This window comes from Terrapene carolina, unplaced genomic scaffold (assembly GCF_002925995.2).
Source record: "Terrapene carolina triunguis isolate 2854851 unplaced genomic scaffold, T_m_triunguis-2.0 Scaffold790, whole genome shotgun sequence".
In the NCBI taxonomy this organism is placed as follows: Eukaryota; Metazoa; Chordata; order Testudines; family Emydidae; genus Terrapene; species Terrapene triunguis.
In genome coordinates this window covers 1,299,013-1,312,740 of record NW_020665141.1, presented here as the reverse complement: position 1 = coordinate 1,312,740, position 13,728 = coordinate 1,299,013, and the positions used below count along the sequence as shown (strand labels likewise).

General features: G+C 46.8%; 1 protein-coding gene across 2 annotated transcripts in view; it reads left to right on the top strand.

The window, feature by feature from the left end:
* BCR (BCR activator of RhoGEF and GTPase) overlaps window positions 1-13,728 on the top strand; it is a 129,608-nt gene that overhangs the window by 106,665 nt on the left and 9,215 nt on the right. Inside the window, exons 1-6 of one of the 2 annotated variants that reach the window (XM_024197972.3) lie at window positions 4,500-4,716; window positions 7,341-7,400; window positions 7,546-7,655; window positions 10,621-10,760; window positions 12,212-12,346; window positions 13,302-13,407. In XM_024197972.3, the coding sequence (XP_024053740.1) occupies window positions 4,555-4,716; window positions 7,341-7,400; window positions 7,546-7,655; window positions 10,621-10,760; window positions 12,212-12,346; window positions 13,302-13,407 (713 nt within the window). In that variant the 5' untranslated portion in view covers window positions 4,500-4,554. Of the gene's footprint in view, window positions 1-4,499; window positions 4,717-7,340; window positions 7,401-7,545; window positions 7,656-10,620; window positions 10,761-12,211; window positions 12,347-13,301; window positions 13,408-13,728 lie in introns of those variants that run through there. The other variant, XM_026660525.2, reaches the window with a different exon arrangement.

The following is a 13,728-nucleotide window of genomic DNA, read 5'->3' as shown; positions in this document are numbered from 1 at the left end:
AGGCTGTAAATTGGTCCATGTGTGCAGAAAATCGTAGCGGCTTCCAGGAACCGGCAGCAGTTTAATGGCTCCCATTGCTCATATGTTCCTTTCCTATGAAATGTTTTACCTGCCGCTTTTACGTCCACATGTAAGAGCTTTATTATTGTTTGTAGACTCCAACTTTTCCCCAGTTTTTATGAGCCTCAGAACTTTACTGTGAGTGTGCTGCTTGTGAACCTAGCAGTAAAATCCCCCTCCTAGGGCCCCTTCTCTCTGTCCTAGGCAGGGCAGCAAGCTGAACAGCTCTTTAACACCCTGTGTATGCACGGACATGCCTACTTACCATGTCAGACGCACTGATAGATGAAGTGGTGACAGAAGATGTGCTGCTGCAGCATTTCTCAAATGCGGCCACTGTGGCTGCATGTGGCCACCAGTGGCTTTTCTTGCGGCCACAGCCTCCTGGGCAGTGATGGGGGAGGGGGGGGCAAAGCAGTGGTCCCTCCCACAGGGCCACCAGTAGGGGTTGGACCCTGACCCCCTCTGGAGAGACAAATGCAGGCAGCTAGTGGGTTTCCCACCTTCTTGGGGACGGTAGGGCCAGGCTCCAGCCCTAGGGGGGCAGGCAGCAGGCTCTGGCCATGGGCCTTCAATCCCCAGCTGTGGGGCTCACACCCCCGTTGCCCTGGCCCCCGCTGCCTCCGCCAGCCCATCATGTTTTCCCCCCCATCCCCCACTTGCCCCCTAATTTGTCCCCGGGCTTGCCAGGACTGAGTAAGTCTGCTGCTGTGAAAAGTGCTATTTGTATGTTTGTTAATAGCACTTTTCACAGTAGCGGACTTACTAGCTAGCAAGTCTTTTTAAAAAAGTAAGCAAAAAAACCAAAAGTAACAACAACAAACAAGACAAGAACCTGCAGAGCACCTTCTTTGTGTTTCTATTCTGTTTAGGGCCAGTAAAGACTAGAGACAACTACATTATTTTTATTATTGAGTCTGCAAAATGTTTCAATAAATTACAGTGATTTGGCTGTGTATATGAGCATGTTTATTTATTTTTCCTAAAGTTAATTAAGTATTTTAGGAAAAATTTGTCAGCGCAGCCACCAGCAAGAGTTGGTGGCCGCACTTTAAGGCCACCAAAAAATTTGTTGTGAGAACCCCTGTTCTAGGACACAGTGCAGGGATGGGGGATGGTGTCAGGATATTGTTTTGTCTTACCATAGCAGGGAACTCCTGGTTTAGTTACACGGAGACTGTCCGCTCCACTCATCTCTAGCTAAGATTTTTTTCCTCTCCACTGGGCCCTTTTGCCCTCTGGATTTTGCCCTTCTCCATCTGGCAGACTCATTTCCCTGTGTCTCTAGCTCTGCAGGAATTAACATGGATGCCTTTTGTTTACTCCTCTGACTCTGCATCCGGGTGAGTGAGGATGTCAGCGAAAATATGCCCAGCCCTGGGATAGGCTGCAAGAGTGAACTGACGCTGTGCACTGTGATCCAGCTCCTAAAGCCAGTACGGTTCTGAACAACAGTTATTTTCTCTGCATGAGCAGCTCAGACAAGCCCAACCCTCTTTCCCCCCAAAACTGTGCTGGAAGGTCGGGGTGGGGGTGGGGAGGAGGATGTGACCTTAGAGCACAAATATTCTGATGCCCTGATAGCGGTTTGCCAATATTCCTCTGTTGCCATGCAAGCCCATCACCCGTATCTGTTTCGTTATCTGGGCTGGCTTGTTGAATTGCACAGGGCTATCTCCCTTCCTCTCTCTGTTATTTAGACCTACAGATAAATGTTTTTCATGCAAAACTGACAGTCACAGGCTGCAGCCCCCAAGATCCACCTCCAAAACCATTTACACTCAAGTTAATTTCAGAAGCTTGGCCATGCGGAACAGCATCTCAGCAATGAAAAGAGGGTGGAAATGAAGAAAGCTATGGGTCATGCCTAAAGGGCAATGGGGGAGGGGTTAACATGTCAGTGGTGAGCTCTAGGAAGAATGGGTCGAGGCAGGACTGGGTGCTTCCCGAAGTAACGAGCCACAGACAATACAGTTTTCCATTGGTTATAATTAGAAACCGCTGGAGTGTGAAACTGGCATTGAAATTCAATAAAGGGAGGAAGTAATATGAATAAATAACATAAAATGCACTAACCTGAAAGGAGGCGTTCCTTGTTTCCTCCGCTTCCCTCTTCCGTCGATTCCTCTTTCTCTCAGTCCTTCTTCCTTCTTCCCTTTCTGTATCTTTCCTTTGCTCCTTTCTCTGAAAAGCCAATGCACTGTGTGATGGGTTACTGAGCCAGACCAGAGCCTTTTCTCCTGAGTCCCTGGCTTACCTTCTCCACCACCCCTTGTCCTGCTGTCTCTCTGCCACGTGCCTCTCCCCTACGTTCCTAATTTGGGTCTCTTCTCCTTTTGCCTGACCCATGAGGTACTAAGTGCCCTCAGCTCCCATTTCCACCACCTTCTCCTCCTCCTCTTCTTCCTTGTCGTCATTTTTACTTAAATGGGTGCCAAGGCTCCTCAGCTGCTTCTGGGCCGGGGTCCTTCCTGCGGAAATCCCTGTTGTGCTGAGCTGGTTTGTGCTCTTGTGATCTGTGCAGGCTGTAGAGAGGAATTTGCTTGGCTCATTTGCGTTTCACTTTATAGCTCACCACAAGGAACACCAAGGAACAGGCAGCTGTGAAACTCAACGGGGCAATAGAGCAGTTCTGTTCACAGGCAGCTGAAGATTTGCTAGCAACAGCAGAGTTTAAAGGTGGTCCTGGCCTGGTTTTCCTGAGCAATGAGGAGAACTATGCTAGCCAGACTCTGCTATAGACTGTCTTTCCTACCTCATAGGAGGGAGTCTGTAGCAGGTGTGTCCTTGTCCTCTTTGGTTGTGGAAACATGCCAGACACAAGTTTTGACTGATTCAGGAGATGTGTGGAGAGATCCCTGGGTATTAAACCAAGTTTAATGGAACTTGCACACAGTCTGAAATCATGGGAGAGGCAGCCTTCTCAAAGAGCCTGCCCCAGCCTTCGGTAACACGCTCGGACTGACAGCTTGTGTTGTGGCCTAGTTCACTCGGAGCAGTTGCCCTCGGGGGGGGGGCACATCATCTGCAGATTTTGTTCTCTTCCTGGATGTTCCATTTTCCAGGTCATTGATCAATAAATCAGACCTAAAGCCAGTCAATGTGACCCTCTGCTTGTCACCACCCTGCTCCGGGCTGAAGTGTCTCACTCACTAGCACCCTTTGTCTTCGTTCTCCAGGCCAGCACTCTGTCTGCTCCAGCTGCCCTTTCCCCACGCTGGAGGGCAGCTGTCTGCACACTCCAGTATTGCAAGCTTGCTCAAAGCTAGGTAGATTATGTTTTCTGCCTGCCCTTGGCCCTGTTATTTCCTCCTGTGGTGTTAGGCCTGATCTTCCTGTCTTGCTCAGCAGCACCAAGTGTTTTTTTCAGGTCTCATTCTTTTATTTGTTTATCCCAATAGCACTTTAAATAACAACGTGAAAAGCACTTTAACCTTGAATTTTTATGATTATATAATCTACAGGGATGGCACTTACCACCTAACCTTGAATTTCTCATGCACCTTCCTCCCAGCTTCCTCTCCATTGAGTACACACTGTTCTGTTTGGAGACGTTCCAGCCTGGGGGGAGTCGGAGTTCTTCCAATCCAGAGTTCAAGGGTGGGGGGAGCATGTGTTCAAGTGTGGGATGGAGGAAGGGACAGGCAGCAGAAGCTATTATATCAGCCTTCAGCAGGTACCACGGCTCACTCACAAAGGGCAGTCGTCCATCTGGCTGTTGCTTCCAAAGAGTACTTGCCTGAGGTCGCTGACGGTCCTAACCAGCCATATGCCGTGTGCCGTGGAGACAACAAACAAGAATGCAGTTGGCTTGTGCTTTGAAACATCTGTTGACTTGCATTCATCTTGCCAGACTGCTGTGAGTTAGTAATTGTGAGCCTCAACTCAACTGATAATGGAGGAAACTCTAACTGGGGCCTGCTGGTACCACCCCCTCGTATAGCTTCTCGTGTAAATATTCGGAACGCCCAGGCCCACTCTGAGTGCTAGCACCCAACTCTCTCTCGCTCCCTGCCCTCCCCAAACGTAGCCACTGCTTCTAGGTTATGAATACCCACCATTGTAAGGTGCAGGGCAAAAACCCAACCTGGTCAGAGAGCCTTGGCCTTATTAATCATGGGAGAGATCATCAGAAGGCCCATTTCAGCAGTTTCCTTAGTGAAAGGCCATTGCAGTTGGCTGGGCTCAGCTGTGCTGCATAGGAAACCTAACATTTCAGAACTGGTTTCCTCCTGAGCCTGGGAAGGGAATGTTTGTTGAAAGAAACCTCTCACGCTGCAAAATTCTTCCAGCTTGGAAATTCTTGCGGTGTGGGTGGGAACGACGTAGATTGTGGCTGCCTGGCAGTGACTTGGCCAGCCTGACAGGAAGGGGCGGGCCTTCCGGAAAAAGACTCCTCAAAAACCTCTTGGCTAAGTGTAGAGCCTGGGGCTGCTGAAGTAACAGCGACTCGGCACAACTAGCCTTGTTAACTTCAGACACAGTGCAGCCACGATGTGGGAACTGCTGGTTACCGACTACACTATGCAAGGGATCTTCAGATATTTCTACCAGAGCTGCACCTATCGGAGCCAGGCAGATTCAAGGGGGAAACACACACACGCCGGCAACACCACGCTGTGGACTCATGTCCGTAACAAAGTACGCAGAGAAAAGGTGGGCTTGACTCTCTCGCCTCCTCTTCTTATCTGGGGTCTCTGAAACATAGGAGAAGGAGAAGCTTTTCTCTCTAGGCTTTCACATGTGTAACTGACAGCAGCATCTTGCCCTGTGTGTTGATAGTTGGAAGTGGGGATTAGGGTTTAGGAAAAGGAGAGGCTGAACATACTCGGTAGAGTCAAGGATACTGTGGGTTGCATCACCCCTGCTTGTCGAGCATTCATCCTCCACTGTGCAGTGAGATGCCAGTGCTGTTATATTGGGGGGGAAGGGCAGGGCTGATGGGGTATCAGATTAGTGTTAGTTACTAAATTCCTTTTCATTTGTGCATGAAGGTGTATTTGAACCTGTGCGTCTCAAGGGGAAAGGTTAGTGCACTCGCCCGCCCTTTGCCTTGCATTTTTCAGGGAATAGACTTTGGTATTGCAAAGCCATGTCGGGAATCACAGATTCGTTTTGTCAGGTTCTAATTGCTGGCATAGCTCCATGTTCAAACTGTTGTTCCTTTTCTGTAAGTTCGGTCTGAGCCAGTTGTGGCTCTTTGGAGGTGAGTGTTTCACAGATATCACCGACCTTGCTGGGGGATGTTCCTATAGAACCCGACAAGCTATTTCCCAGCCTCAGAACTTCCCTGTTGAAAGAAATCAAGCTAGGTTAGAGATGGAGACCCAGGATTTCATTTCCGAGCATGGTTTTGATCAGTGGATTCTCGTAACAACAGGGGTCTCTCTTTCAGTTTCAGGTGCGTTTTCTCCCTTTGTGTTGGCGCTGAAGTGAAAAAGAATAGGGCGGACCAGAGTAAGACACTATATCTACCTCCTCCTGTGATCTCTGGGCTGCTTTCCCACTCAGCTCTTCTCTTGCTTCATTCCCAAATCAGAGCAGGATTTAAAAAAAGTGGGAATTTCTTTCTGAGCATTGTGTGTGCTTAATTGCTTTGGATTGCATGTATAAGTCCTCCTGGATCACCCCATGTTCCTCCTCCATTCTCTCACTGTCAGACCCAGCATTGGGCCATCATGTCTTTGGAGCCTAGGAGAACTGGATGTAGCTCCTTTTGGAAACTGTCCCAAAGCTCCAGTGCTGGGGAAGCTTGACCGCGATGCTGGCGAAGCGCTCTCTCAAGCCCCGCTCCTCACTTCATCCTGGGGCTGAGTATCATGGTTCCACGGTACTCCAGGCCGGCCTGTCTCTGGGAAATTGTGACCCAAATTCCCCTCTCGGCCAGATTGTAGCATTTGGCCTCCTGCTTGCATTTGAGGCAGTGTGGGAGCCATAGCGCCTGGGGGTAGCTCTTGGAGGGAATGTGCTTCAGGCAGCACGATCTTTGCCACATGTCCTCTGCATGTAGACTGCATCATCTGTTTGGACGGGGTAGCAGACTTCTCTCTCCACTCCCAGAAAGCTCTGTGGGCTGGTACAGAGGGGGAAACAGCAGAGTGCAAGAGCTGAAGACAATCTGACTGTAAGGTGGATGACCTTAGTAACCCCCAAAATCAGAGACTTATAAATAAATAAGAAGACCCTACAGCATGGGGGAAGGAGAGCGCTTGATACGGAGTACTTGTTTTCACTTTAATACACGTGTAAGGTACTCTGCAACTGTGGTGATGGGTGTGTTGTGAGACCCTTGATGGATCAGATAGAAAGATTCTAAGTGATAGAGGCAAGACGATTATTATTGAAGATGTAATAAGTTACTAATCATCAGCAATTTCTGATTGTTGGAGCAGATGTTTATGAATGTCTATTCAGCGTCCTTGGTAGCTGTTTCACTTGCAGGAGTTGAACAAAAGAGCTAGAAAAATTCGGATGTCCAGTTGGATGGAGGGGATGTAAAAGGCTGTAAATAGCTCAGTATTTAAACCTTATGTACCCTGGGCCTGTGAAACTGCACCCACAGAAAAGGTTTCCAAAGCTAAAATAAGAAGACAGACGCACACTCTCTCTCTCTCTCTCTCTCTGGAACAGGAAGGAATTAGGAATCAATTCCCTAATTCCTGTTCTTAATCTTGTTGTTCATGACCTTTGGAAATAAATGTTAAAATACTCTTGGAAGTGTATTATTATGGACCAAGCTGGTGCCAGCGTTTGGACTTGGGACCTGAGTTTGGGTTTGGGACCTGCAGCTTGCTCACCTGTTTTTTTCAGAGAGAAACAAGCCCTCGCTGTTTCAGATCTTAGCCCTTTCCTCTTAGAAAATCTACTCTCTCCCTTCCTGACTCCCAATTCTCTGGGGTGGGATGATCCTCTGCTGCCTATTAAATATGGCTGCTATGTTATGGCAGTGAAGGAAGCTTCCTTTTCTATCAAAGGAGAGATTATTGGCTTTAGAAGAGCATTTTAGCTCTCTGAGGTTTTTCTTGTTGTTAAGTGGATATTGCACATTTGACACTGGGGTTTCCATAGACGCATGTGTGATCCATATCCAGCCTTGCTTAGAGTGCAGAACTCTGTACGAGTGACCCGACATCTGAAACTCAGGGCTTTTCGGATTCCCCTGTGGAAATGGAAGTAAGTGGTGAAGGCACTGCCATGCAGACTTGTATAGATTTTTCAAACTGGCTGATTTAGTCTCTGAAACCAATTCTCAACTCACAAGCAACTTCCATGTTTTTCAGCTGGATCCTCAGGTGTTACAGGATAAAGACTGGCAACGCACAGTCATCTCAATGAATGGAGTAAGTAGAGTACAAACTGCTAGCACTGCTTCTTTGCCTGACCTTGTGTATCAGGTTTATTCTCTCTGTTCTTTGTCATAACATTTTGAAAAACAAAAGAAAACATTTATTGCTTGAAAAGTAACCACTAATGTCCTCCTTGCAGGTTGAAGTGAAGCTGTCAGTGAAATTTACCAGCCGGGAGTTTAGTCTGAAAAGAATGCCATCTCGTAAACAGACCGGGGTCTTTGGAGTCAAGATTGCCATTGTCACCAAGTAAGTTGTCAGGTCACACTTTTCTCCGTTGTTTTATTTTAAACACAGTAGGCCAGTGGAGCTGCACCTACTTAAGCCCTCAGTGAATGGAGGTATGCAGATACTTTCTTGCCCTTGTGTGGCTAACACATGGCAATTTCTGCAGGCAAGAGCTGTTTCACATTCTCCCAGCTTCATCCTGTGCATGGGAAAAACCCTCCAAAACACAGCAGCGCGCACAAACTCTTTCTTGGAAACCCAGTGTGTTTACTTTCAACATCTCTCACTCTGCTGTGTTCCGGAAACACCCTGGCCCTTTTCCTCTGTAGTTGGCTGACTTGGTCACGAATTTCCAAAGCTACTGAACGACAGTATTTCCTTTCCATACTCGGAAATGTTCAAGCTCTTTGGAGCCGTTTGTATTATTTTAACCCCTGATCTTTTGTCATGAATCGTTTGCCAGAAGAAACCTGTTTGTTCGTGTTAGGTAATTTAGGAGACCTGGTACTTCCTCCCCATGGAATTGCTATTAACTGGATAGCCGTATGACTGCTAGTTCTCCAAGGGCTGCATAGGAATCCTCTAATCACCTGCTAGCGTTGCAAGCTCACCATACTTACTTCTCTTCTACTTCACACATACAGAATGGGAAGAGACTGTCTAGGAAGGAGTGCGGCAGAAAGGGATCTAGGGGTTATAGTGGACCACAAGCTAAATATGAGTCAACAGTGTGATGCTGTTGCAAAAAAAGCAAACATGATTCTGGGATGTATTAACAGGTGTCTTGTGAGAAGTCATTCTTCCGCTTTACTCTGCGCTGGTTAGGCCTCAACTGGTGTATTGTGTCCAGTTCTGGGCACCGCATTTCAAGAAAGATGTGGAGAAATTGGAGAGGGTCCAGAGAAGAGCAACAAGAATGATTAAAGGTCTTGAGAACATGACCTATGAAGGAAGGCTGAAAGAATTGGGTTTGTTTAGTTTGGAAAAGAGAAGACTGAGGGGGACATGATAGCAGTTTTCAGGTATCTAAAAGGGTGTCATAAGGAGGAGGGAGAAAACTTGTTCACCTTAGCCTCTAAGGATAGAACAAGAAGCAATGGGCTTAAACTGCAGCAAGGGAGGTTTAGGTTGGACATTAGGAAAAAGTTCCTGTCAGGGTGGTTAAACACTGGAATAAATTGCCTAGGGAGGTTGTGGAATCTCCATCTCTGGAGATATTTAAGAGTAGGTTAGATAAATGTCTATCAGGGATGGTCTAGACAGTATTTGGTCCTGCCATGAGGGCAGGGGACTGGACTCAGTGACCTCTCGAGGTCCCTTCCAGTCCTAGAATCTATGAATCTATAAGGCTGCAGCTCCTCAATGGGAGAGGTTTCATGGGATTGAATGTGCAGAGATGAGCCAGTTCATAACCTCTCTACAAAAACAGAAATTAAATCAGCTCCTCAGGAAAAACAAACAAACAAGCTCTCTATGGACAGTTTTCATATGACCATGAGAATCCAGCTATTGTGTGATGTATATGAGTCTTGCTATTGCTGAAAGGGGGAATTAGCTGCTAAATTTTCCTAAACTAGGAACACAGAGTGAATTCACCCCCTGTGAAAAGGACCAGCTTAGGGTCTACACAATGTGGATAAAGTAGGACTTGTACAGTGCATGGGCCTTTTGCTGGCCCAGAGCATAGATGTGAGTGTTACTATTTGAGAGTAGTCTCGCTATAGAGGACACCAGCTCTGACTATTCTTGACTTTAAACCCTTGAGACTGGAATAATTTGCTCATAATAACCAGTATCCTCTGCCATTTTTATACCAGGCCAGAGCTCTCAAAATGGAGGGTTTTTTACAGAACTTCCTAAATGGATATTCTTCCTCTCTAACAGTGTTGGGCTATAGAAAGATGCTGGTTCAATGTCAGTATTTTCGTGAATCTATTTGCTGATTTGGTCAAGTAAACCCTCTAACATGGAGCAAGATTCTTCTTCGAGTGCCTGCTCTTGTCCATTCCGTATTAGGTGTGTGTGCTCTCCACATGTGCCGGTGCTGGAATTTTTTCCCTCAGCAGTATCCGTAGGGGACCAGCTCTGGTGCCCCCTGGAGTGGCACCCATATGGTGCAGTATAAGGGGCGCTGCCAGCTCCCCGCATCCTTAGTTCCTTCTTGCTGTCAGTGACTGTGCTGGAACTTCTGCTGCTTCGGCTAGCGTTGTTTTGTTCTCAGTCCTTGCGACTTTGAAAAGCTGTAATATAGTTGTATATAGTTAGTAGTTCCTTAGTTACCCTTAGTAGTAGTTCTCAACTCTTCGTTAGTCCCAACAATCTTGCTCGGACAGGTCGGCTTCGGGATGCAGCAACCAGCATGGGTTGGACAAGAGCCACTGCTCAGCCCGATCCTAGTGGCCTGGTACTGACCGCTCTGCTGGTAGCTCCGGCTTGGAGCGAGGTTCCCTGACTGCGGGATAAGCCCTGGTACCGGCGGTGCCGACTATATTATCAGTACCGAAACCTGCCCCATGGCCCCAAGCGCAGTGGCAGCATCCCTTATACTATGCCATGCGGGCACCACTCCAGGGGTTGCCAGAGCCAGTCCCCTACAGATACTGCTGAGGGGAAAACTTCCAGCACCGGTGCATGTGGTGAGCGCACACACCTAATACGGAATGGACATGAGCAACACATCTCGAAGAGCACCAGTTACGGAAAAGGTAACTGTCTTTTTCATCCTTACCGCTGTGCTAGTCTGCATCTCCTAAACACTTAAGTGACTAGTGATTTTGGGTGTCTCCATTTTTGGGTGCCCAATTTGAGACACTTTTAAAGGGGCGGATTTTCACAGGGTGAGTGCTCACTCAGTCCTTTGTGAAAATCGTGGCCTAGAGCTCCTTTCCCTCAAGCAGTCTCATCTTATCCAGTGCCTAATGTAACTCTGGTAACCGTATTTTCTCGGCCTATGCTGTACTGAACTCTTCTTCCTGTTTTTCTCAAGGAGAGAGAGATCAAAGGTGCCTTACATTGTGCGCCAGTGCGTGGAGGAGATAGAGCGACGTGGGATGGAGGAGGTGGGCATCTACCGTGTCTCTGGGGTTGCAACTGATATCCAAGCTTTGAAAGCTGCTTTTGATGTCAGTAAGTATTTGTTCCTGAGGTTTTCCTTTGCATTATCTCCTGAGTTATGATCGCCTTTCAGGTTACTGTGCTATTTTAATCTCATGTAGCCCAGGAAGCATGAAGAGGTGGAGACCCTGGTGTAAGGAGTATCCTCTTACCCGGGCTGTGTGTTTTATTAGTGTCCTCCAGTTGTAGATGTTAACCTGAGGTATTCAGTGGAATGGACCCTTGTATTGAGAAATGTGCTGATTATTCTTCCCAGCAGCCCTGAAATGGCGGTTTTGCATTCCTTGCCTGGCCTTGCCATGCCATGGTAAACGGCAGACACTTTCCTCAGGGGAAATAGGAGCAACCAGCAGTCTTCTTTTCCACAATGTCAATGAGAATTCTGGATTAACAGGAAGTCCCCGCGGTTGTTTGAGACTCTTGTTTAAAAGAGCACCGGCAACATCAAAATCATTTAAGAAATTTTTTTTAAAGGATTGGATAGAGAAGCAGAAAATTCTGGTTATTGGAATGTGACTGGGAGTCTGGTCTCCTGAGTTCTCTTCCCAATGCTTCCCATTAGTGCTTTGTGTGACCTCAGGCAAGCAAAGCTTTCTGTTTTTCAGTGTGCCCATCTGTAAAATGGGATGATAATGGTACTTGCTGAGCTCTGTAAAGCATTTTGAGACTCTTGGATGCAAAAGGGGCCCATGTTGTTGCTTCACTTTAAAGAATGTCCTCACCTGCGTTCTGGGTTTCCAACACCATGGGGGAGGAAGGATTGATATACATTTTAAAAAATGCTATTTTTGTGTAAATGCAAACACATTTTATATGAGGCTGTTTTTGGTGAGTGGAGGTGTTTAACAAAATTTACATTTCTGACCTAAATTGCTTGATTTTGTCTCTTGAACTCTGCTTAATTGGGAGAGGCTGAGGGGTGCTTCTGATTGTACTAGAGTTCCAGATGGGGAAGTGGCTGTTGTTAGTTATTATACAACATATTATTAGGAAACTGAAAAGCATGTAATTGACACTGGCTCAGCCTCATATGGGGCTTGATCTGGGTCTCATTGAAGACTTTTGGAAAGACTCCCATTGACTTCACTGTGTGTTGGATCCAGCCCATGACACTGGTACAGCAGAAGTCATTCTAGGTAAAGCTGAGTTTGTTTCCTTGCGCCCTTCTCCCATCCCCAGCAGATGTAAAGCTAGATGTCATCCTGGCTGTACTGGGGTCGAGCTGCAAAGTGGTCACATTATAGCTACTCTGATCTATTAAGCGGCACTGAGATAATATAAATGGAGAACTCAGCAACCAACCTGAGCAAAGTGACTACAGGTGATGAGCGTGAGCTATTTGGGTAGGGTGAGAAGATAAATAAAGGATAAACAGGGGGAACCAAGAAAGAGAACAAGAATAAGGAATGACTGAAGGACCACCCAGCTTCAGTACCTGTATGTCTCCCTGCTTTCTCTTACAGACAACAAAGATGTGTCCGTGATGATGAGCGAGATGGATGTTAATGCCATTGCAGGGACATTAAAATTATACTTCAGAGAACTGCCTGAACCCCTCTTCACAGACGAACTGTACCCCAACTTTGCTGAGGGCATTGGTGTGTAATAGAAGAAATCATTGATACCTATCGTGCTAAGTGTTACAATGCTCTTCTCTGAGGCTGCTCCTGAGGCCTTAGGAAGGGGTTTACTCATTATGAAAAATATTTATAATATTAGAAGGAAACCCTGTGACAGACTGTAGAGAAGGGAGGCCGGGGCTATTTCTTTGGCTCATGAGTTGCTCAGAAGAGAATTCGAATCCTGCCTTACTGTGCAGGTTTTAGTGTGGGCAGTGGCTTCACTTACCTGCAAGAATGGAAAAGTTCAAGTTCTAGGATAAACATTACCTACCTATTAAAAGAAGAGAAATCCTATTTGTTTAGGCCCTGAAATGGTATCTGTCCTATTCACTCTCCAAAGGAGATAAATCTGCTTTGGGATGGGCTCTCCTGTGTTGACCCAGAAGGGAGGCATCTTAGGCCATGTCTACACTTACCAACGTCCACGTTGCTGCGATCGATGCAGCGGGGTCAATTTAGCGGGTCTAGTGAAGACCCGCTAAATCGACCGCAGAGCACTCTCCGGTCGACTCCGGTACTCCACCGGAACAAGAAGAGTAAGGTAAATTGACAGGAGAGCATCTCCCGTCGACACAGTGTGGTGTAGACAACGCAGTAAGTTGATCTAAGCTATGTCGACTCCAGCTACGTTATTCACATAGCTGGAGTAGCGTAACTTAGGTCATCTTACCCTGGTAGTGTAGACAAGGCCTAAGTGTTCTGAGTCTGGAATGCACTTGTGGTCTCTTGCACAGAGGAAAGGATTCTCCATCACCTGTCTAATAGGGGAGAACTGAATTCAGAGGGGGCGTGAGGCTGTGCCTGGATTGAATTCTGAGCCTCGTGTCTCCATAATGCAATTGCAGCACATTAAGCGTCACCCATATTTTCTCATTTCTTACACCATCAGTAAAGCTCTCATTCCCTTTATTTTTTTTCTCTCCTCCCATAGCACTTTCAGACCCTGTTGCAAAGGAAAGCTGCATGCTGAACTTACTGCTCTCGCTTCCAGAACCCAGCCTCGTGACATTCCTTTTCCTTCTGGACCATTTAAAAAGGTAACACACAGACCCTTTAGACAGGTGCATTTTGTGTGTAAATCAATTCCAAGTGCTGTGGAGAGAGATGCCCCTTTCTTGGAGATGTGTTGTGTCACTCAAAGAGCACCTTCACTGATTTTCATTTTCATTTTCTCTGTATTGAGTAATGCAGGTAAAATAGGCCTGGTAAAGTGCTACGTCCTGTTTTCCATGCTCACTGTTACTGAAGCCATTACCAATTGTTCCCAAGAAAGGGATGAGAAAGATCTTTACAGTGAAAATGTGATCTGCAACACACACACACACACACACACACACACACACACACACACACACACA